Source organism: Podarcis filfolensis (assembly GCF_964270895.1).
Source record: "Podarcis filfolensis genome assembly, chromosome: 1".
Taxonomy (NCBI): Eukaryota; Metazoa; Chordata; class Lepidosauria; order Squamata; family Lacertidae; genus Podarcis; species Podarcis filfolensis.
The window spans coordinates 93,365,254-93,389,137 of NC_139604.1; the positions used below are offsets into that span (position 1 = coordinate 93,365,254).

Sequence of the window (23,884 nt, forward strand, 5' to 3'; positions counted from 1 at the left end):
AGCGGTGTATCTTGTCTTTGCCCACTAGATGGCAGTCTTGCAACATATGTTCCTGGTTTCCTTTTATTCTTGGAATTATAGCATTGAGTTTGGTTTGTAGATGTGAATATCTAGGTGTATCTATAACAAGCTTTGCCCATGAATGAAGTAAAGGAGGCTATTGCTGTATTAAGACAGTATAAGTAGCACTCCTGTATTTAGAGATGCCAGCTTTAAAAAAAAAGGATAATGAGTGTAATAAAAGAGATGCCCTTACTAGACTGTAGAGTGTGAAGGGCCAATGCTGATTTAACTGTGGGTGGGGAAGGAGTATCCGGATTCAGTCCAGGAAGCCCTCCTCACCTAACAAATCTGTCATAAACTAGAACTAGCCTTAGGGTAAAGTGGCAAAACAGCCACTTCAAATGGCAGATCTCAGAGGTTTCCCTGCTTACAAGCTCCATCTCTGTGTCTGCCATTAAAAAAAATAAGAGAGTTGGTCAGTTTCTTGTTCCATTTTTGCTTCAAGTGGGAAAAGGCGTAGGAGGAGAGGGAGTGCTTGGAGAGATAAGTGACCCTTTTTGATCAGCAACCAGTCATGGTCTTCCTGCAGCTTTCTAAAAGCTTTTAGTTGGGGGTTAATTTCAAATGGGATCAAGACTCGCTCCCTTGCCCCTGTCATTCGAGTAGTAGTCATTCATGGTAAATGGCATTTGAATAAGAAAATGTAAACAACTTGTCAGCAGTACAGGAGGGCCCGTCCTTGCAGAAGTGAGTGCTTTGTGTAATGGCTTCCTTAAGCGTGTATTTACGGTGCCCACTTGAACTTCAAAATCCCCGGCTTCCACCTCATGCTTGTGTGTCCTTTCACAGGGATATTGCTGCAAGAAACTGCCTTCTGACCTGCACTGGGCCAGGGCGAGTAGCTAAAATTGGCGACTTCGGAATGGCCCGGGATATCTACAGGTAAAATATAAAAGCAATGGGGGGGGGCAGGGAAGCCAAACCTACCACATCCCATCAGTGACATGTACAGTGGTACCTCGGGTGAAGAACTTAATTCATTCTGGAGGTCTGTTCTTAACCTGAAACTGTTCTTAACCTGAAGCACCGCTTTAGCTAATGGGGCCTCCCGCTGCTGCTGGAGCACGATTTCTGTTCTCATCCTGAAGTAAAGTTCTTAACCCGAGGTACTATTTCTGGGTTAGCGGAGTATGTAACCTGAAGCGTATGTAACCCGAGGTACTACTGTATGCATGTCTGACATCAAGCATGGTCCATATGTTTCTGAATACCACCTGCTGGAAATTGCAGGACGAGAGCCATTCGCCAGATCCAGCAGAGTTGTTCTTGTGTTCCTAACTGCAACCGTGTGCAGTTTTCTTGTTCGTTTTCTCAATACATCTTGCCTAACCCACAACTGTCATGGCAGTGCTTGAAGCGACCCTCCTCCTGTAGCTTGATCTCATGCACACTTTCTTGTGGGAGGAAAAGCAGCAATACGTCCCCGAGCGACAGAAGGCAAAAAAAGCAGGCAAGGCTGTAGCTCAGGGGGTAGAGCATTGGTCTTGCATGTAGAAGGTCTGAGGTTCAATCCCTGGTGTCCCCAGGTAGGGCTGTGAAACACTCTTTGCCTGAAATCCCACTGCCAGTCAGTGCAGGCAATACTGAGATTGAGCAATGGGTCTGACTCAGTATAAAGCAGCAATCGCCCCGTGTTCTATGCAGTTAGAAGAAATGTTCCTGCCTTTCCAAAGAAACCCAAATTTGTTTGTGTTAGCTGCGTTTCCCGTGTATACGTTGGAATGTGGGGAAGACCAGGCCTTTACGTAATAATAATAATAATAATAATAATAATAGTAATAATAATATATTATTTATACCCCGCCCTGGCTGGGCTTCCCCAGCCACTCTGGGCGGCTTCCAACAAAATATTAAAATACAGTAATGCATCAAACATTAAAAGCTTCCCTAAACAGGGCTGCCTTCAGATGTCTTCTAAAAGTCTGGTAGTTGTTGTTCTCTTTGACATCTGGTGGGAGGGCGTTCCACAGGGCGGGTGCCACTACTGAAAAGGCCCCCTGCCTGGTTCCCTGTAACTTGGCTTCTCACAGTGAGGGAACCGCCAGAAGGCCCTCGGCGCTGGACCTCAGTGTCCAGGCTGAACAACGGGGGTGGAGACGCTCCTTCAGGTATACTGGACCAAGGCCATTTAGGGCTTTAAAGGTCAGCACCAACACTTTGAATTGTGCTTGGAAACGTACTCGGAGCCAATGTAGGTTGTTCAAGACCGATGGTTATGTGGTCTTGGCGGCCACTCCCAGTCACCAGTCTAGCTGCCGCATGCTGGGTTAGTTGTAGTTTCTGGGTCACCTTCAAAGGCAGCCCCACATAGAGCGCATTGCAGTAGTCCAAGCGAGAGATAACCAGAGCATTTCTTACTCAGCTACTTCTGTGGGCCTTAATTTCCCCTTCCCCATCTCTTTTTCTTTGGCATGCCAGGGCAAGCTACTACCGCAAAGGAGGGAGAGCCATGCTCCCAGTCAAGTGGATGCCTCCAGAGGCTTTCCTGGAAGGAATATTCACCTCCAAGACTGACACCTGGTAAGAAATGCCTTCGCATTGCCACTGGTTTTGGGGAAATAAACCACAAGCCCAGTCTCAGACATCAGGCTAAGCCTAGACTTAGCTTCTGACAATAGCAGGAACAGGGGAGGAGTAAAAGCACTGAGATCTCACCTTGCATACTAGCATGCTGTTCATTCATCTTTAATCCACACTGAAGCTTAAATGAGGTTTAAAGTGATCTGTAAATGAGGCCTCTATTGAGTTAGGTAGACCAATGGTCTTTGGAGAAGATGCTTGCTATGCATTTTGAAACTGATCCTATGAATTCACAAGGAGGCCAGTGTTATTTGGAAGTGCTGGAGTGTTGCTGCGGAAACAGTGTTTAACTAGTTGCCTTTGCATAAACTCTGGCTTGGGAGAAGTGCGGATGAGCATTTCAGCAGCAATAGGCTTGCAGTGATTGATCTGAGTACTGAGAAACAGGGAGGGTTGTTAGCGTAGGACCAACATGCAGACAGCATCTCACCCTAAGAAGGTCTTGCCAACACATTTCTAATTCTCCAATCTTCTTTGAGAGGAAGGAGGCCACAGAAGCAAAGGAAAGGGCAGCATCGTGCCATGTGCTTTGCAACTATAAAACTATTAAGGTGCCAGCCGGAGGATAATGGATTGCATTCACTGGTTCTCTGCTAGGTCCTTTGGAGTTCTGCTTTGGGAGATCTTCTCCCTGGGCTATATGCCTTACCCTTGCAAAACCAACCAGGAAGTGCTGGAGTTTGTCACCAGTGGGGGAAGAATGGATCCACCCAAGAACTGCCCAGGGCCGGTGTGAGTATGCCTTCATTTTTACAAAATAAGGCCAGTGAGAACGGTCTGCTCCAGGAATGGGAGCCTTTTCCCTGGAACAAAAATATCCAGCATTTGCAGACTTGATTTTTAAAGCCCAAGGGATGCCTTTGATCAGCAGCCTGCCTGTCCAACCCACATCCTAAGGTTCTCTCCCCAACCTCTTTCTCCTTCTGCCACCACGTGCCTCTGACTTCTTCAGAGGGTACCAGGAAGAGAAAACAAGGAACATTTCTTACTGTATTTGCTGTGAAAGTTAATTGCAACTCTTAAATAAGTGTGTGTGTGTGTGTGTGTGTGTGTGTGTGTGTGTGTGTGTGTAATGTCTATTATATTATATGGTCTTGTTGTCAGATGTTTTCCCACCAGCTGGGAACTTGCCCATTATAGGACAGCGTGCACCGCCCCCGTGCCCCCATTTCTGGCTTTTTGCAAATGGGTCACCTCAAAGACACAGAACTGCTTGTGACCTGAATCATTAATCCTGAAGGGCCCACAAAAGTCAAGTCATGGTTTTGAAGTGCCAAAGGGACTAGGTAATTTTTACCCTCTTCATCTTCCTGATGTTGGTTTTGTTTTGCCATTCTTCTCCAAGTTACCGGATCATGACGCAGTGTTGGCAGCATAGTCCCGAGTACCGCCCCAACTTCTCCACCATTCTGGAAAGGATCAAGTACTGCACACAGGTCAGGAATATTCTTGTGAAATTCCATGGTGGTGGTGGTGGTGGTATCCAGAGTACTTTCTATAACCTTTCAGGTCTCCCCTGCCTGCCCACCCATCCCCTGAACAGATGGAAACGCCTTATATTGGATCAGTCTGTTGTTCCCTCAGGCCCACTGAGCTCCACCAAATAGGCCCCTTCCTACTGCAGCCCCTTGTGCGACTGAACATTCAGGGACCTTTCAGAGCAGCATCCAGTGCCGCAAGTGGCTGCAGCCAAAAGGGAAGGATCACTTCTCTCCACCACTGAGGAAGCAGCAGGCAACAAAGGGGTCAACCACCCACACTACCATTTCTCTAGTCAGTTAATGGCTTTTCCAGATTTAATATACAGCTCCATGGGCAGAGCATCTTCCTTTCAAGCAGGTGGTACCATAAGGTTCAATCCCCACATCTCTAAGTAGGACTGGGAGGCACCCTGGACAGCTCCTGCTAGTCAGTGTACTAGGTTGACAGAGCGTTGATGTCCCGAATGCCTGATGGTTCTATCCAACATGGTGCTATGTGATCATCCCACTGCAAAAACAAAACAAAACAAACCCAGTGCAAGGATTTCTGCTTGTGTAACAATATGTTCTCCCTCTTTCTTCCATGTGCTTCCCAAATCTGTTCTAGGAGTTTTCCCAACCTTCTGGGGCAGATTTGGGGAGAGAGTAGGGCATGCACAGCAGGAGGAGAGTGCGGAAGTTTCATTGCAGAAGCAAAAATTGTTGCACTCACAGGACATGAATCCCACCCTCTGTATCTGTTGGTAATGTCTAGTTTGGTCTTGTAAGCATGTTAGCGTCTGTATCGGTCAAAGTGATAGTATTTAGGAAGTTCAATATCCTTGCTTGTCTTTCAGGACCCTGATGTGATCAATACAGAGCTGCCCATTGAATGCAGCCCAACACCAGAGGATGAAGGAAGCACTACGTTGCATCCAAACAGTTCCACAGGGAAGGTTCCTTTGCTGGGGAATTCTCCCCTTACCCCGCAGATGAACTTCATAACATTGGAAGACCATGATTCAGGGAACAAATATGGGCAGTGTCCACAGGAGCTGCTGGTGGAGAACCTTGGTAACTGGATAGCCAGAGGAGCTAGCACGCCTTCCTCCAGTGATTCCAGCAATGGGACCCAGATCCAGAAACTGGAGTCTGCCAGCCAGCCAGCGTACAAGCTGAAGAATAAAACCAAAAATCTTTGGAACCCAACTTACGGATCCTGGGTCCTGGAGGGTGTTTGCCAACCCAGCTCCAAACTCAACACAACGCAAGAGCGGGAAGATTCGGGGTTTGATGGGAACTGCAGTTCCTCCCCTAGTTCTCGGGCATCACCTTCATGTCCGAGCCAGAACCACTCTCCTCACATCGATATCGGAGGGATTGAACTGGTGAAGCTGCAGAATTTCCCATGTGGCAATGTGAACTACGCTTATGATGATCTCTGCTGCGAAACAGGCAGGTCTTTGCCTCTGGCAGTGGAGCCAACCACAGTTTTGAGGAGTGCCAGCCTGCACAGGGATGGCAAGCTTTCCTTTAAGCCAGAAAAAACCTCAAGAGAGAGAGACTCTGGTCTCTCCTTATCTGATGACCTGAGTGTTACGCCTGTATAACATGGAACACTTTTTCAAAGAGTTGGGCCTCCACTCTGGGGCCGTGTCTGCAAGAACAATAAAAAATGTTCTCCACCCCCTACCCCGGTCTTCCTCCCTCCCTGTTCTAGGAACAGATGAATTAATGTTGTCTTGCTCTGGCCTCCAGCACATGCCCAATGAGTACTTGAGGCTGGTTGGCTCCAACCTACTGGTGTCAATGGTGGCGGCTGCCGGATGCAATGAAGTTACTGTTGCAATGAATGGTTCAGGGTCCAGTGGTCCATGGAGGTGTTCACATTCACCCAATCACCTCCTTGAAAAATGGTCTCTTCCCTCATATGAACTAGGTAGGTTCATATGGCAGAACCGTGAGCAACCTATGGTGGTGGTCTGCAAAATGTGGTTTCCAGCTGACTCACCACTCACAACCAAGCAGGAAATAAAATCAGCTGGGTTTGCCTTGGACTCAGTAGCTGAAAACATGTAGTAAGAATAACAAAGACAGAGAGGAGTCTACGCAAGGAAACAGAGCCAAAGTTAAGAAGGGAGCAGATCACAATTGCATTCTTCGGGAAGAGCATCAAAAACTGAGAAAACTAAAGAAACAAGTGGTTGAGACCATATTTTTTTCATTACTGAAAGAAGTTGCTTTGCACCACAGAAACTAACTAGTTTGGTTATTGATGCCTGACCTGTGGAGTCTCAGGAGTTAGCCTGCTTTGTCTGCAATGAACTGGACGTTTCCTTTTAATGGACTTCGTTTACGCAGAACTCTGCTCAACGGTAGTAATTCACACTCCAGTAGGAATACTTTTTTGTAAGCTGGAAATTTAGAGTTCGATTTTTATAGATGTATATAATATTCAAAGTTCTTCTATGGTGAAATGTGACAAAGGCTGTTAACTTGAAGTAAGGCCAACAAGAAGTATTTTAATTCTGAAGGGGAATCCTGACTTAATAGGTAAAATGCTGGTGTTTGTTTGGGTCATATATACAAAATAGCTTCTAGAGGTAGGTATATAGACTCAGCATTGGTGAGGTAAACTGAGGAGAGGTGAGTTGGAAACCATGTTGGTCTACTGCAGGATATAATGAGAGCTGCTGAATTAGAAAGGCCCGCTATTGCACAAGTTAATTCAGGGACACATAAACCCTTTTACACAAGAAAGCATCCAACATAAGTGTCACTCAGAGCTCTCATTGGCTTCAGAGTGTCGTGAATGCTTGTGCGTCTCACACATTTGAAATGCAGGTAGTGTTTTGCCCAATGTAAAATATCCTTCAAAGAGAGATGTTTGAGACATGTCTAGGGAACTACGTCCTCTGAAAGGAAGTTGCCCATGTCCTCTCATTGACTTAATCTATACTACCTTTAGGTCTTTCATAGAAATCAGCTCACCCAAAAGATGTACACAAAACTGGCCACAGAATGCACGAGAAGACCCATTTTCAGTGCATGTGCTCAATTTCTGCTGTGACAGATGACTAGGCCAACTGGCAGGGAAGTGGGAAAGTCGAGAGCTGAAAAAGTTTTCCATGTCACACCAGCAAAATAGTGATGATAATGATAATAAGTTGTTTGGTACAGGCTTTTTCTGTAGATATAAATAGTCTTATCATTCACTTGTTTATTTCGTGTCAGCAGGTGGTATATAGAATGATCGGTTTCTTCAATCCTTTTCTGCTACCTCTTCCAAACATCATTTAGTATAGACCATTTGAAAAATGAACTTGTATTGAAAGAAATCACATTCATGAAGAAAATATGCATTTCCACACTTTAATTACCAAATGAAAACTGTGTACAGCAGAGCTTTCCAAACTTTTCATGTTGGTGACACACCTTTTTAGACATGCATCAATTTGTAATCGTGACACAGTAATTCAGTTTTACTAACAAACAGGAGGTTAAACTAACTGCTTTACAGCCCCTGGAGGAGCACAGGGAGCATTTGTGTGACACACCTACACACTGCAGCTAACAGTTTGGAAAGCTCTAGGAGATGGGAAGTCATTAATGACTTCTCCAGTACAGGTCACAGAAAGACAAAGTCCTTGCTACTACACAATGCCTTTTCTCCTGACCTTAACCTAACCTGCAGCAAAAAGCCATGACATTTCTGCAAATCAGCCCAGGGAACATGGTCCACAAAAGGGCCCCTAATTGCCTTGTCTGTTATCCTGCTTATCAGAGCTGACTGTGTGCCTCTTTGACCTTTTCCCTCACAAAAATAGCATCCCTGTTAATCCAAACTCTGTGAACATTTTGTGTATAATTTTAAGCACACTTAGAGGAAACAAGGGCCACTGAAATCAATAGGACTTAACTTCAGAACTTTTAGTCTCTTATTACGATGATGTGATAGTTTTTCAGACCAAGGGGCGGGGGAACAGCTTTGCTGTACCTATTTTGTGCGAAGCTTTCCAAAACTACAAAAGGCAGATTCTTCATGTTTGGCTCAGCTTTTTTTCCTTTGGGTGGTTCTCAAACATTGCATTATGCTAAGGTCGTTTCACCTATTTACTTCCTTATAATTTGATAGGTAATATAAATCATATGTATATTTGCATGCCATTTTAATCATAGATGTCATGATCTTGCACCATCCTCGTTGACACGAATGGGCACATTTCCATGGGACTCTTAGAACTGAATCAGACCCAAATACATCCGTCAACAAAAAAGATTTCAGTCACATGACAGCAGGTGGCATGTGTGATTGAGTGAGCGAGAGAACAAACTGATGGTACAAAAGTAGAGAGCCTAGCTTTACAGTTCTTTTCTCCTTAGTTTAACTCAATTATTTTCCAAGAATTCCTTTAGTACTGTTCTTTTGGGGAAAAAGCTCACGTGGTTTCCATGTTATATCTGTGTGATACAAGTATATAGACTTTGTATTGGCACCGTTTGCTAGAGGAGGGACTTTATAACGAAGATACCAACAACAAAATGAATTAAAATTGTTAGTGCCTCCCCAGGTAAAGGTAAAGGGACCCGCGACCATTAGGTCCAGTCATGGCTGACTCTGGGGTTGTGGCGCTCATCTCGCTTTAATGGCCGAGGGAGCCGGCATACAGCTTACGGGTCATGTGGCCAGCATGACTGAGCCGCTTCTGGCGAGAGCAGTGCACGGAAACGCCATTTATCTTCCTGCCGGAGTGGTACCTATTTATGTACTTGCACTTTGACGTGCTTTCGAACTGCTAGGTGGGCAGGAGCAGGGACCGAGCAACGGGAGCTCACCCCGTCAAACTGCCGACCTTCTGACTGGCAAGTCCTAGGCTCTGTGGTTTAACCCACAAGCGCCACCCGCGTCCCCAACCCAACCCCAAAATGCAATTCCTGTGAGGTATGCCTGGTTGCATCTTGATTCATCCCAAGCAGGTCACTTCCTTTTCTACTAATTTCCCCTCGACTTGTGCTATTCTCTCTTGCTCCGTTCTGCCTCTTGCTAGGCTGAAAAACACAGCTTTCCTTTAAATTGGGCAGTGATCGATCCCATTTCCTCCCTTGCCTTTTCCACACTGGCACAAACAATCCAAACAGAGTTTTCTATGATGGCGCTAAGAGAGCTTTGATACTCTTCACGCTTTTATACTTACACAAATTGCTTTTGATCTGCGATTACCTCAAAGAATGGCAGCACACACAGCTTGCCAGCTTGCCCTTTGGGGGTCACTGTAAATATGTAAACCACATGCCTGCTTCTATGCAATTTGAAATCAGATAAAAGCGTATACTTCTATATTTGCAACACATAAATAAAGACATCCTAACACAGCTGTTTGGTCTTCTGTTGTCCACTACTCAATGGTTAGAAGGAAAATAGAATATCTCTGTTAAATAAACAGTCAGCTTGTTTGTGCCCCTCATTGGGGGGAAATAGGTAATACAGAGCTTTTTTGGTTAAAAGAGAGAGAGATCCCAGTACTAATGTTCTAATGCAAGTGCTGTGTATGCCAGCTCAAAATGGCTGTCACATGCAGCAAAAAATAGAAGTGATGATCATACCAGCACAAAAAAGCACTGGTTCTCTATATAACCCAGACTGGAACATCAGTGGCACTGTCCACTGAGTTTTAAGATGTGCAATAGCTTTGTTTGTCTGAACAAAAGAGATGAAAATGATCCTAGAGAAGCATTACTTGTCACCTCTAGCAAACAGGCTTTGAGTGTTCTTGAAACAAATTGGACTCTACACACACAGAGCAGCAATTCTGCTTTCAAAGCACCTTCCGCTCCCCAAATAATAAATAAATAAATAAATAAATAAATAAATAAATAAATAATCCCCACACTATAATAATTTTCAATCATATCACAATGGCTTAAATAGTGGTACCAATTCTACAGGAACAGGGTGACATTTTTTTATTCGCTTCTGAAGGAGTCCTGAAGCTAACTGAGGCGAGAAATACCCTATAAGCAGTTAACATGCAGCTTCCAGCTTACCTCTCAAAAACGTCTTCAAATAAAGGAAAGTTCTTTGTCTCTGGCCTCATCTGGATAGCAACGTTACAAACACCTATTTTATTATTTTAGAAAAGGGTTACTTTGCTCTTCCACCATTAAACATTCCCACAGCACTGACAGATGATGCCATCACTACCACCCAAAAGTGTGATTCCTTTTCGAAACCTTATTAGCTAACACACAATTCCCCGCACTCTTTTTAGCCCAGATGTGTTGATGAGAACTTAAGTGAATACCATATAAAGCAGAAAGCAAAACCTTTGCCACGAAATAGCAGTTTGGCAGCAAAAGAAAGTATAGCCAGCGTGCAGCACAGTATATTATTGTACCATTAAAAAAATACAAATTTGCATATGCTCTGAAAAAGCAAGCAGAAGAGCTGGCAATTGTTGGAATCACAGTTGGCCTGAAAGGGATTAGTTAACCTTTACCTTCCCTACTTTGTTGAGGAAAATCCGTCCTTTGAAGTTGTTATTTGATAGGAAGGATCAGACCTCTCTCCACAGACGCTATTTTTTATTTTTTTTTAACATCATGACAAGTTTGGCCCTTAGCTACCACCATTTAAGAAAGAACAGAAAAGATTAAATGCGTGGGCACCTGTTTTCAGTTAAATTTATTTGTTATAGCACATTTTGGAAGTAATAAAATCAACCTATACACAGTTAGGATTTCAGAATATTTTTTGCACTGTAGTGTTCAAAGCAACATCCTCTGTAGATGAGACAAGCTTTTTTTTTTTTTTGTCTGGTTTGTAGTAGAAATGTAGCCCATGTCAACCATTTAAAAACAAGATTCCCCATCGCTTTAGTCTACTCACAGAATCTAGGAGGAGGAAATTTCCTCATCACTGATGCTTCCAGGCAAGTGTTTATTGGACTGGTGGTCCTCATGCAAGCTTTTCCCCAGCTTCCACACGGCATTTTGGCATAAAAATACCAACCTACGTCCTGCCGCCACCACCTTCTGGATTTATCATCCTTCCATGGAAAATTCAGTAACTTATTTAAACAAAAACAAAAAACCCCTATTGAAAACAACCCATTTGCCAATATTAAGCCTCCTTGTAGAAGCAGCTTTCCTGCAGAAACACCCACAGCATATAAAAGGTATACCTGCCTTTTCTGGACTGAAGTTTCCACAAATTTATATCCTCCAAGGGACTATGAAACAGTCTTTCCATACCTATTCAAATTCCTTGCAGTTTTTTATATTGCACTTTTCTTCCACAAATCAGTATTAAAACAATTTACGGATCCTCACAACAACCCTGTGAGGTAGGCATATTCCAGTTTGCATTTTAAAGAGGTGGGAGAACACAGATCAGCAGACCTGGAGAAAAAGTTCATATCCTCCAGCACAAAGTGCTACTTTATAGCACCTCCTCCTCCTCTTCCTCCTCCTCCTTAAAACCAACCACATTTTTAAATAAGGAAAAAGCAATTGGAATCCACAAGCTCTCTTGTGTTTTCACCCAATCTGCAGCAGACTGAAGCAAGCATTTGCTGCTGCAACAGACGGAACTTTTCCGGTGTTCCTGCTGCAAGAACAGTTGGAGCAAAGGATGGAGAGTTTAATGCTACCAAGAGTGGGCAATGGGGCAGACAAAATAACCGGTGTGACCCTGTTTTGTGTATGTGTGTGTGCCTAAGCAGCAGCAGCTGGCTGGTTGGGTTGGTTGGTATGGACAAGGCGGGTACTATGAGGGTGAGAATGAGTAAAGGGAAGAACCACTGAAGTCCAATCAGCCATAGAGTTGGCAGAGATGGGTGGAGAGAGGCTGTCAGATATCCAATAGTGTCAAGCCCACATGCACAATGGGACCTTCTCTCCCTCACAGCCACCAGGCCACTGTGGAATATTGCCTTGACTATGCTGGATATTGACTGTATTTACAATACTGAGAAAGACAGTGCCCATATGCATTCTAAGGCCAGACGCCTCCAAATCTACATGAGAGCATCATCATAAATGTTTGCTGACCCAGGGTAGAGTAGAATGGCTAGCAACCTGTTGGGACTTCTTCACCTTGCTGTGTTGCACTTCCAGTATTATAAACATTGGTTTTTATACTGTGACTACGTAAAATAGGGCTACGTAAAAACTGACAAGCAGCAATATCCAAGCTTACCTCTAAATCCCTCCCCTTCAAACCTCTTGTGCTACACAGAAACCCCTTTCAACCCACTACTCTAAAAGGCAAGCAGATCATGGAAGCCATTTGAAAACCACTTCTGCTACCCATGCTTCCTTCCCAACACCCACCCCATCACCACCAGAAACATATAAAGGAGTAGTTTTCCATTATTAACACAAAAGGACTTTTAGAACACAAATTTCAAAGAACAATAACTGGTATTATTTTACAAATTGCTATTTTCAATTTTGATTTTCAGAACTGTGCACCCAACTAAATCCTTTATCGGCTCTGCTAGATGGACTTTCCAGCTAATCCTATATTTAAAACACTGTCCTGGGGATAATTAATTACAAGCTTAAGCCAAAGGAGCTTGTTTCGGAGTATCATCAGTTCATCTCTCTTGGGTTGCTGGTTCTGAATTCCTTAATGAATGTTAATGTGGGGTTTCCCCTCCACCACCTGTTGGGCAAGAATTTGTGATGCTTTAATAAGCTTTTCTCGGCAGAAGCATGGAGCTCGATAGCTGAAGCAGCCCGTTTCTGCTGTGTGTTACAGACTCCTAAGGTTTTACTGTCCACCCATTTGCCTGGCCTCAGCAGGCCCTTCCACGGCCAGTGCAGGTTAGGCTGTAGGGAGCGAAAGACCTGCTGTTGCTCCTCCTAAAATTAGCCTCATGCCAAAGTCTGCCAAAACTGACACCAAGCCAAGTGGCAGAGGAAAGGAAGCCCAAATATGTTACCTACTAAGAATGGGTGAGCAAAAGGTATTGTTAAAAAATTAACTTCATGGGTAAATATTTGAAAAGCTGGAAGAAATCTACTAGCTGCTCTGACTGCTAGTTTCATGTCTGGCTAAGTCATGACCATGCTGCCAGACTAGGGATCCCTTATACCTTTAGCTATGGAGCATGCCATGGGTGAATTCTGCACAATTTAGCCTAAGGCAGGCTGCACGAGATAGGACCATGGGGCCATGACTACCCAGTCATCACACAATGGCCACTGGCTGCTTTCCTCTACAACTTTAAGAATGCCATGTCTGCCTGCATGGAGCTCTGGATCATAGCCAATAATCGTGCGAATACATAACCAAGCATGGCATGATTATTGGAATTGTGTGGCTGGAATGTTGAACAGTGGAGATGCATTCTGCAATACCGGTCCATGATTATTGGGGGGCAATCCACGTGACTTCAATGGGGGAAAGGAGTTTTTATCACAGAATTTCCCTGTTATGCGAACTATCACCTTCACAGCAGTCCTAAAATAACCCTTTGCACATTCACCTGATACACCAAGTGGATATACTTTTCCCAAATGAAGTGCTTAGCACCTAATGTTTCAAGTGCCCAGTACATCTCTATGGGGAGAATTGTTCTTTTTTAATTCTTGCAAAAATCTGCTGATCCAAGTAATTTCAACACCAAGCAACTTGACTGGTTGTTCTGATTTCTGGATGTGAAACATTTCAATATCACCTAAATTAGTTAAGTTTTTGCTTTGTTTACTAAATAAACCAAGTCGCTAAGATGTGATCCCACACATAGTCATATGCATTCCAGCTCACGAGTGGTCACTTCTGGGCCACCACCACCCTCAATGAAATTCAGTTGCCCCGAAATTGACTGCTTGCTCCCTGGAAGGCAAAGTCTCTCTTGGATCACACACTTTAAAACCTGGACAGCTTTATGAACAGTCTCAGGTGAAGAAAAGGAGAGGCTAGCAATCATGAAGAAGCACTAATACAAAGCTTGGTGCAAACTGGAATTGTATGGGTTCAACCTCTGCTTCCCTATTACCATGGCAGCTCCTCTAACAGGTAGAGCTGATCCAGGTTCCTCTATAGCACACATGCTCCAATCAAAGCATGCATTAGACTGCAGTTCTGCCCATGATGAGTTTGGGATGGTTGATTAAAAATCAGTAGGACTTACCTGTTGCACAGTTGTGGTCAGGGTTGCAGGGCAGATGTGTGCAAGATATTTGGGGGAGGGGCTTAGTGGCAAGCTGCACATGTTTTGGCACAGATAAACTAATTTGTGGAAAGCAGTTGGCGACAAAATGGAATGGCAGAAGACGAGAAGGAACAGAGGGGTATGGAGAGTTGTGTAGGGCACAAAAACTCTTGCACTGGCTCCTGGAGCCCAAGGTGCCCTTTGGTTTCTGAAGCTTCAACAGCACTTTGTGCGCATCTTTAAACTTTTCTGCACCACCATTAAAACTAATATATATATATGAGAATGAGAGTTTGTAAATTCTTCGCCAAGTTCCAAGCTGCCTGGCACACAAGTGAATGCATGGAATGGGAACATTCCTATCTAACAGTGTGAGCAGCAGCAGCATGAAGGTTAGGAAGTCTGCTTATTACTTCTGAAGATATTTCAGACGAGAATTCCAATATTTTCCGTCCCATGTGCTCCAAGCAACTTTCCCTCCAGGAAGTAGTTGTCCTGATCCAACGTCCAAATGTTCAGAAATTATTCTGTGTTAGTTCAATAAAACTGAAGTTAGCCCTTTGCATTCATGGCTAACCCTGGATTTCCCAGGCTCCCAGAGGCTGGCTCTGAGTTTCCACCTCGTTTTTGCAGCAGGGTAATGCCCCCAGAGTCTGGCAAACGTTTTAAAAGCTTTCCCTCTGACTGGGGAGGGGGTGTGTTGATTCTGGAAAAATTAAAAGCAACTGAGCGGTCCTATAGTGACTTTGTGCCAGTCCCTCTCATCTCTCAAATATATTTTCTAAGATGTCGATCAAATTGTCCAGTCCAAGTAAGTAGCCATCCTCTCGGTTCCCTTCCTGCCAAGGAATCCTATGATCCAAGGTCTGCTCATCTGGAAGAAGGGTAGTCTTTCCAAAATCAATGAGCCATACATTGGCATGCCCACTATCATCATGCACAAACAGCAGTGAACTTCCAATTACCTGCAGAGGAGAGGGAGAGAGAGGCTACTAGATATTTTGTGGAAAACTGGTGTCTTGCTGCTCCTGGCTCCACCCGTCATAAACTTAGGGCCAATGCATGCCTGTAGTTGAGGATTAAACAAATTCACTGAGGAATCCACTGGCCTATTCCAGTAGGCTCTTTGAATGTTCTTAAGTTTTTTATTTATTTACCAGGAGCATTTTAATACTGCTTTATATTTAAAATACCTCAAAGCAGTGCACAGATAATAAAATATACCACAAACAATAAAAGACAGAACATTTAAAAATCCAAATAGTGCATCATCCATAGTTACCAGGCTGCCCCCACACTGTTTAATGGTCAGAAAACATCTTAAGCGGCCACTGAAAGTCTCCACCCCCCCCATCATTCAGCCCAGACACTGAAGTCCAGCTCCGAGGGCCTTCTGGCAGTTCCCTCATTGCGAGAAGCGAAGTTACAGGGAACCAAGCAGAGGGCCTTCACAGTAGTGGAGCCCGCCCTGTGGAACACCCTCCCATCGGATGTCAAGGAAATAAACAATTATCTGACTTTCAGAAGACAGCTGAAGGCAGCCCTGTATAAGGAAGTTTTTAATGGTTGGTTTTTTACTGTGGTTTTATAATTTTGTGGAAGCCGCCCAGAGTGGCTGGGGCAACCCAGTCATATGGGTGGCATATAAATAAAAGAAGAATACTAATGATCATCATCACCATCTAGTTGGCTGCCTTATTTCTGAGGGGAAAACTCTCCTTTAGTTGACTAAATGATGGATCCCTTGCAAAGAGCATTATCTGATGACCTCAGGGAGTGGGTAGGTTTCTATAGGAGGTGTTGGCATTCTCTCATTCTCTCCCAATTTGCTTAGGGCCTTCTAAACGAACAGCAGAACCTTAAACTCAGCTCAGTAGCTGAAGTGGCAAACTAGTGCAGCTCCTTTCACGGGAGTGTTATGTGCTCATGGTAGGTTACCTCTCTGTGCAACCTAGTTCCTGCATTCTGCAACAGCTTCCAAACCAATCCCAAGGGCAGCTTCCCCCACTCCATACACACAGAGACAGAAGGCATTGCAGTAATCCAGTCTTGATGCTACACTGTTTTCTTCACATGCTGCCTCCTTGGCCTTCTCTCTCACCCACTGCTCACCTCATGCCGTTTAAAGAAATTAGAAGACTCAAGAACACCACGAATTTCATACAGACGCCTCAAGTATTTTTTCTGTGAAAAGAAGGGGTGGAGGGTTGAATCACGTAACATTTTACTGTCATACAAAAATTTTAAAAACCTGGTAGATGGAGGAAATTGCTCCAGAGACTGCTTTACCACAGAGTAATTTGAGATACTACCCACCAGAAACATAAACACGAATCTTCTGAGAATGGGAGTTTCGTGAGCCAATTTTTTGGGCACATTATGTTCTTTTGGTGTTTTAAGTTGCAATTCACCCATTGCACAAGTGTGTGGGTCCCAGAGCTGGCAATTAGTGACAGCTAAACATCTGTAATATTCTCTCTGAAGGCTTTCAGCTCATCTGTTCAGAGTGTGGGAAACGCAGAATGGAAAAATGAAACTAAGTTCCCCACGACCCATGATGCAATCTGAACAATGTTACTCTGTCAATGAAAAGAAACAGCATCACACATCTGCTAATGAGGTCAGAGGTCTAAAGCCTACAAAGTACAAGGATTTTGTGCCTGATAGGAACCCTGGTAAGAGGATCAAATATCCATGTTCAGAGCTGATCTGTGTTCTTGGTATACAAAGGGCCTCACTGCAGGGATGCAGAATACAAGGTGTTACCTTCCTTTCATATGCTTAAACTATGACCAACTATAATACCACAAAACCACAGGAAAAGTACTACTTGTAGTGTGATATTAATATTTATCAGCCACTGTTCAGCCAGATAAGCCTCCAAAATAGCATACAGCAATTATAAAATACAATAATTTTAAAACAAGAGAGAGAGATGAAGCAGCCAGCATCAATGATAGCAGATCTATGTCTAAGAAAACTGGGAGTTGGTCTGCTATCACACATCCAACCTCTCCCCACCCAAGGTGATGCATTGGGTCAACCTTTTACCCAGGTTAAAGAAATCTGGCGAGAGCTTCTTAAAAGAATGGGTCTTATTACCAGCTGCTCTGGAGGAAGTGGTGGCACCTTGACCTCCTGTAAGGAAATGTCCACAGCTCCCTCTCCCTATTCGTCTACCACCAGCCCTCACAGATGTAATGAGCCAGGCCAGCAAAGGGCCAGTCTCAAACTTCCAAGTATAGCTTACCAATATAGTTGTATCTCCCTTAATGAATTCTGCAAAAACCTGGAAGACTTGGTCCCGTGTCTTCGTTGTCTTGAAGTTGGTGTTACAAGTCCCATCAGCCTTCTGTAAGGAATAAAAAGAAGGGAGATGGAAGACGTCCTTCTGCACACAGAGGAAAGAAGAAAGGGAAGACACCAGCATGGGGACAAAGGGGAGAGGAATCCCCAAAAGGTGAAATTGGCTGGCTTTTCCTCAGAGGCAGCTGAACTAACTCCACCAAGATGGTTACCCCTACCCTGAATATTAGCTGCTGAATTTACAGCAGTGTGGTGCAGAGCAGGGGAGGGCAGGAGGTAGATCTCTGGGTGATTTGCAGTAGAATGGCAAGGATTTCCGGCTACCAATTGTATTGGTATATTGCTATAAAATGAACCCGCTTCATCCCAAGTTATATAGCTGAAAGCTGTTCCTCTGAAAAACTTAGGGTGACCAGGAATGGATTTTTTTTGTGGAAGGAAGGGACTCCATTCAGTTCTGGTATTCAAATCAAATTCCTTGGAATTACAGTGGTACCTCAGGTTAAGTACTTAATTAGTTCCGGAGGTCCGTTCTTAACCTGAAACTGTTCTTAACCTGAAGCACCACTTTAGCTAATGGGGCCTCCCGCTGCTACCATGCCGCCGGAGCACGATTTCTGTTCTCATCCTGAAGCAATGTTCTTAACCCGAGGTACTATTTCTGGGTTAGCAGAGTCTGTAACCTGAAGCGTATGTAACCTGAGGTACCACTGTATTTAATTCTAAATGGCTAGCTCTGGTCAGTGGATCTCAGAGTTCTAGTTAGGCATAAAGTAGATCCCTTGAGCTTGAAGTCTGACATCCCTGATACACAGTGCCAGATTACAACTGGAAAGACTCAGGTTCAAATCCCCACTCAGCCATGAAGCTCATTAGGTAACCTGAGCTAGTCACTCTCAGTCTAACCATAAGCTCCTCAGGTGGCAAACAGGATAGAACTGTGTTAAATACATTACATAAATAAATAAAGTATCACTGAGACTCTAATACAAACATGTATTTTAGGATATGGTGTACATTATAAACAAGGTGGGCAGGATAAAAGGAACAAATACTGACACTTAATGAAAACAAGCTATGCTATTAAATCATGCTTCTGGATGCAATGCAAAAGAGCCCTAGAAAACTGATATAATTCTGCTCTGGGTTGTAGTACAAAACCTATCTGAGTCAGATTTGGCCTTGTGCATGTAATATTTGGCTGCAAAAGTGTGGGCCAGCCTAACACACAAATGTATATGTCTTGACAAGAGAAAGTTGTGAAACTGCAGTGCACATCGTGGGCAGAGATATCCAGCAGCACTCTGGAGTGATGTACTACAGCAGGCCTGTGAGGGCAGCGAAAATATCCTTTCAGTCTGTTGCCAGATGGTACACTAGAAGCACAGCACATTCTGCAATGCCAGCATTGCACTCATTGATGGAGAAAATCTGACAGCATCCTCCACATTTGTCAACTAACACCAAAGCATGGCCTTCTTTCCAAAAGGTTACTTTATTTGCGTACCACACAAACACACATCATCCTGACCTCACAATGGCCAACCAGATGCCTATGGAAAACCCACAAGCAGGATTTGAGAACAAAACCACTCTCCCCTCCTGTGGTTTCCAGCAACTGGTATTCAGGGGTATTACCTCAAGCACCAGCCATTAGTGTGAATGGGAAATACCAAGATAAAGTTCAGCTGAAGTGCTTGTGTGTGGATGACCCATGCACACAGGGGAAAAAATGGATCTGTGCAGCTCATGTGCACATGAACTTTCTGGTGTATGTACAGTCTAGGATGCTGCAGCTAGGGAAAGCTAGTTTAGGAACGGAAGATGTCCCACCTTAATCCCTTCGATCCTGAAACCCAAGTTAGCGCTGGAGCTGATTGTCTCCCTCCACTGCATATAGCGTGGTTTGGTCACTGCATGCTGTGAATTCTCCTCCTCAGTGGGTGCCAGAGGATCTACATCGATCATTTTCTTATACATGTCCTTACGCAGCTTTGGTTTCTCTCGCGCTTTAGTCAATTCCTCCTCCAAATACGTCCTGCAAAAATAAAAGGAAATCGAGCACTTATTTGATACACCCAAGAATATTTCCATGCCATTTCCATTTACCGTATAGGGAGCTCAGTGTTCGTTACATAGAGAAATAATTACCCTCTTCAAGATAGCATCACATTTCCAAGAAAACTCTGACCAATCAATATCAGGACTTTGAACTCCAAGCCATAATCCATGGCAAGGGTAAAGGAGAAGCACTGGTCCCGTGTCTTCGTTGTCTTGAAATGTGTGTGGTTTTTAAAAAACAAACAAACCACAATCTGTAGCCAAGGTTTGTTATTCGCTTACTGACTACAGTTTGTTAGCAGCAAAACAAAGTATTATCACTAGTTCAAATGTAACACTAAGCCAGGAACCATGGTTTGTTTCCTTCAGACGCAAGCAAATTTGATTTTGCTCATGCATGGTAAGTCATTGTTTAATGCTCACCATGACGTTTAAATATGGCCGATGTGCCATCCGTTCATCAGAAGGCAGAAGGGGCTCACAATCCACATGAAGTTGAGGGATGGATCAACCCAACATCAGACTGCCATCCCCTCAAAATCACAGCTATCAACAAGCCGCCCACAATGAGACAGCAGAGTTATTGTTGTTTAATGCCTCCCACCTGATTCCCATCTTGCAGTCCATCACACAAGGCCCTTCAAAATTAGCTAGAAGGTCATCTAGTTGCATGTAGGACTCGCCATCTCTCTCCACCACGCCATGGAAGACAGGGACGCAGGAGCGCAGTGGGTCATTCATCAGCAGTTCAAAGCACTTCTCCTCATTCTCAGAGTAGCGCTTCAGGATCGTTCCACCGTCAGCTGCCTTGAAACTCCCTGCAGTAAACAGAATCATGATAACTTGCAGCTTTCAGTCTGGTAGGAGGGAAAGGTCTCTCCGCCTAGTTTGACTGCCGCACCTCTTTCTTCCAGCTGAAATACTTTCCTGGAACAGTAACATACATGCCTTGTAAAAAGAACACCCAACGCAAACAGTGCCTGTCAAAACACACACACACACACACACACAGAGAGAGAGAGAGAGAGAGAGAGAGAGAGAGAGAGAGAGAGAGAGAGCCAGCATTCAGATGGAATCACAGAAAAAGTTGTCTCCACTAATCATATAAACTTAAATGCACTAGACTACACAGGAGGTTAACAGGGCAAACCACATTATTACTTTGGTAGCCAGATTCAGTGATAAAATCTATGCAATGCTACCACTATGTCCTGAGCTGAGCTTCATCCTGTACCTGCTCTTAGCACACAAGAGAGAAGCTATCAGTCACTGATCATTAACCAACAAGCCATGTCTAGAAGCCAAGTTGTGCACTTCAAGCACGCACACGCTCTTCCTCCGGCCCCCTCGGAATCCTGCAGCTCCAAAATTTCACTACTCTGAGGCTCCAAAGGAATCTAGTCTCAGCCACACAGCCAACAAAATGAAGCTGGCTGTGACAAGAGGTACAGAGGAAGCAGCTTCCACAACTGTCGAGGCGAGTGTAATGTCAGGATCTGTTTTTGTTTCACTCAAATATCTATCAATCCACAAATCTATTAATCCATTGCCTTCTGAAACAAATTCATACCCTAAAACGCAGCCAACAAGGCTGAACCTGAATCTTACATTGTCTTCCTGCATTGTAAGCTGGTTCACGTTAGCTCCTGCAACTGCAGAATTCTCTGTAGCCAGTATCAGAATTCACAGGGTTCTCTTGGAATCAGTGCAAAATGAGCTGTAATCAATTAATCCTACTCATTTTTATACAAGGAAATGCCTCCTGCTCCAGAGAACTCTGCACATAGCTTTGTTGACTTATGTTTTCCTTTAACCTCAGTCAGTTACTATAGGAGCACTAAAGCAACCATGCATAACCATGGCCCGAGATATTCCAGCCATTTCTACAAACACTACATTAAACATAATCTGCTTAAGCAGCTCCTTACTGGCCACCCTGCCAAACTTTCCTTTCCGTTCTCTGTGACGTACACTTTCAGCACATTACAGAGGTGGCCTTGACAGTGTTTGTTTCTTCTTGAGAGTTTAGGCTCCAGAAACTTTCCTGTGTAAGGTTGGACCACAGACTTAGGTGTAGAAGCCTACATAGGTCTATGGACAGACACAGACAGACAGACAGACAGACAGACAGACAGACAGACACACACACACACACACACACACACACACACACACACACAGAGCTAAGTCCTGAAGGATGCAAATGATTTACATCTATTCCAGACATTTCACAAAGAAAAAGCAACTGAGAAGCTAGTCTCATGGACAAATCTTTTCTTGCATGCCATTGTTTAAGTGAAAACACAAATCAAGTACTACCAAGCTGCACAGTCAAGACATGATTACTCTTTTTAAAATCACAAAACAGACTAGGTTCATATCTATTAGGAACTCTGTGCTAGAATTTCTTATCAATCTTCTGGTTACTGTCATTGTCAGAAAAACTGACCCTGTGTATTATACATTTTTCTTCGCATTAGTGAAGTTAAGAAGATACCGGACTATATCCAACCATGTTGCTAAGCAGACACTAGTAAGGTTTCTCACAGCACAACAGGTAGGGAAACAATTGTTTAAAACGTCTCTCCTCCCCTTACCCACAGTGTCTCTGTGCCCCTCTAAATCAACTTTGGAGGGTTCCCCAAGGCTCTGGAGCAGATCTCGGGGGGGCATGGAAGAACTTCTGGGGATAACACCCCCCCCAATGGCTATTCAACCCATTCTGCTAGGCAGCACAACTGGAGAAAACCCACTGTTTTATATCAAATGTGATTATTTTAACAAGATTTCTACAAGCTTAGAGGTCACACTGGAATGGCTCCAGAACCACAAACAGCTCATAATCTGTCTGCTAGACAAACAAGCAGACTTAGTCAATTAATATGCTTCCTTTTCCCATCAATTTACTTATTTGAAAGTGCTTCTTGCTCATCCCCAAAGGTCCAGAGTGCATAGCATATTGACAAACAGATAGAAAAAGCAGTTCTCTTGCCAGAGATAATCCAGGCATATAGGGCTGATTGGTTTGCAGTGTCCAGGTAAAGAAGGGAGGGCATACTTCCCTCAAAATCCTTTCAATCCTTCCATTTTCATCAACCATTTTATTATAAGCTTCCTATTTGTACAGAGTCAAGCCAAGAAAAGTTTTCACCTGTGTGACCAGCCAGCTGCACCCAGGAGTATCGCTTCTTGAAGGGACTGATGACTGGCAAATTGACAATTGTTTTTAACGTCTGCCATGCTCTTTTCTGAAACAAAGAAAGGAAAAACCATTATTATAGTCACAAACCACATAATCAGGCATTTGTGCACGGAGATGCAAGGTCTCCTGCTTGCACGTATGGCTCCCCAATGACTTCCAAGGCCAACATGATGTGACATGAAAGTGGATTCCCATTAAAGACAGTCTCAGTGACTCACCTAATTGAACAGAGTGTTGATCAAAGGCTAACACAGGCAATAGCTAATTCGTGATGTTCAAACTCAAGGAGCGGAACACCCCGTGAGATAGTCAGATTTTTAAAGAAATGCACAGGTCCAAAATAACAGCATGCTGCCTAATCCTGGAGTTGGGTAACTTATTTTAAAAACCAAGTCAAAAAGCTATATCTGCATTCTTTCTCTCTCTCTCTCACCCCCCAAATTTGCCAAAAATTTTGACAAATCAGTTATTTGAGCTTCTTGATAACTAAACATTATTCTTAAGTAAAGAGAGGTTTGGGGCAGGTGACCCAATCCAAACAACATGGCGTTACTGTCAGTTGATGGTTCAACCTAAGATGGCTGTGAAACACTTTCATTGGCTACCAGTTCCAAAGTATAGGTGGTGCTCACCTTTAAAGCTCTTTAAAGACCTGGACACCCTAGGGACTGCATGACTGCCCACTGCCACATAATCAGTGTTAGAAGCCCCTCTCTGGTAGCCTTGAGGTGGGTTGCAGCAACTGAGAGTGCCATTTCGGCCGGGGCACCTCACTTATGCAATATACACTACAGTCCTGTTGGCACCAAGCAAATTACTTCTTCTTCTTCTTCTTCTTCTTCTTCTTCTTCTTCTTCTTCTTCTTCTTCTTCTTCTTAATTTCTTCTTCTTCTTCTTCTTCTTCTTCTTCTTAATTTCTTCTTCTTCTTCTTCTTCTTCTTCTCCTCCTCCTCCTCCTCCTCCTCCTCCTCCTCCTTCTTCTTCCCCCAGTTCTTTTCAGATGCCAACTGAATGTGGTTCTAATCTGCTCGTCTTTTATTGACTCTTGCCAT

The 23,884-nt window shown here is 43.9% G+C and overlaps 2 protein-coding genes and 1 long non-coding RNA gene across 4 annotated transcripts in view; 1 reads left to right on the top strand and 2 right to left on the bottom strand.

Annotated features, from left to right (window-relative positions):
* LTK (leukocyte receptor tyrosine kinase) overlaps positions 1 to 9,476 on the top strand; it is a 105,867-nt gene extending 96,391 nt beyond the window's left edge. For both annotated transcript variants that reach the window (XM_083610453.1, XM_083610454.1), the window contains exons 23-27: positions 853 to 945; positions 2,482 to 2,583; positions 3,241 to 3,375; positions 3,989 to 4,079; positions 4,961 to 9,476. In XM_083610453.1, the coding sequence (XP_083466579.1) occupies positions 853 to 945; positions 2,482 to 2,583; positions 3,241 to 3,375; positions 3,989 to 4,079; positions 4,961 to 5,713 (1,174 nt within the window). In that variant the 3' untranslated portion in view covers positions 5,714 to 9,476. The remainder of the gene's footprint in view (positions 1 to 852; positions 946 to 2,481; positions 2,584 to 3,240; positions 3,376 to 3,988; positions 4,080 to 4,960) is intronic.
* Positions 1 to 23,884, bottom strand: part of LOC310766305 — an 818,379-nt gene that overhangs the window by 588,393 nt on the left and 206,102 nt on the right. The window lies entirely within an intron of this gene.
* The window catches only part of ITPKA (inositol-trisphosphate 3-kinase A), a 55,439-nt gene continuing 42,325 nt past the window's right edge, over positions 10,771 to 23,884 (bottom strand). The window contains exons 2-7 of the mRNA XM_083617548.1: positions 22,782 to 22,878; positions 20,235 to 20,448; positions 19,403 to 19,607; positions 17,514 to 17,615; positions 16,376 to 16,447; positions 10,771 to 15,228 (exon numbers count right to left, since the gene is read on the bottom strand). Of these exons, the coding sequence (XP_083473674.1) occupies positions 15,025 to 15,228; positions 16,376 to 16,447; positions 17,514 to 17,615; positions 19,403 to 19,607; positions 20,235 to 20,448; positions 22,782 to 22,878 (894 nt within the window). The 3' untranslated portion in view covers positions 10,771 to 15,024. The remainder of the gene's footprint in view (positions 15,229 to 16,375; positions 16,448 to 17,513; positions 17,616 to 19,402; positions 19,608 to 20,234; positions 20,449 to 22,781; positions 22,879 to 23,884) is intronic.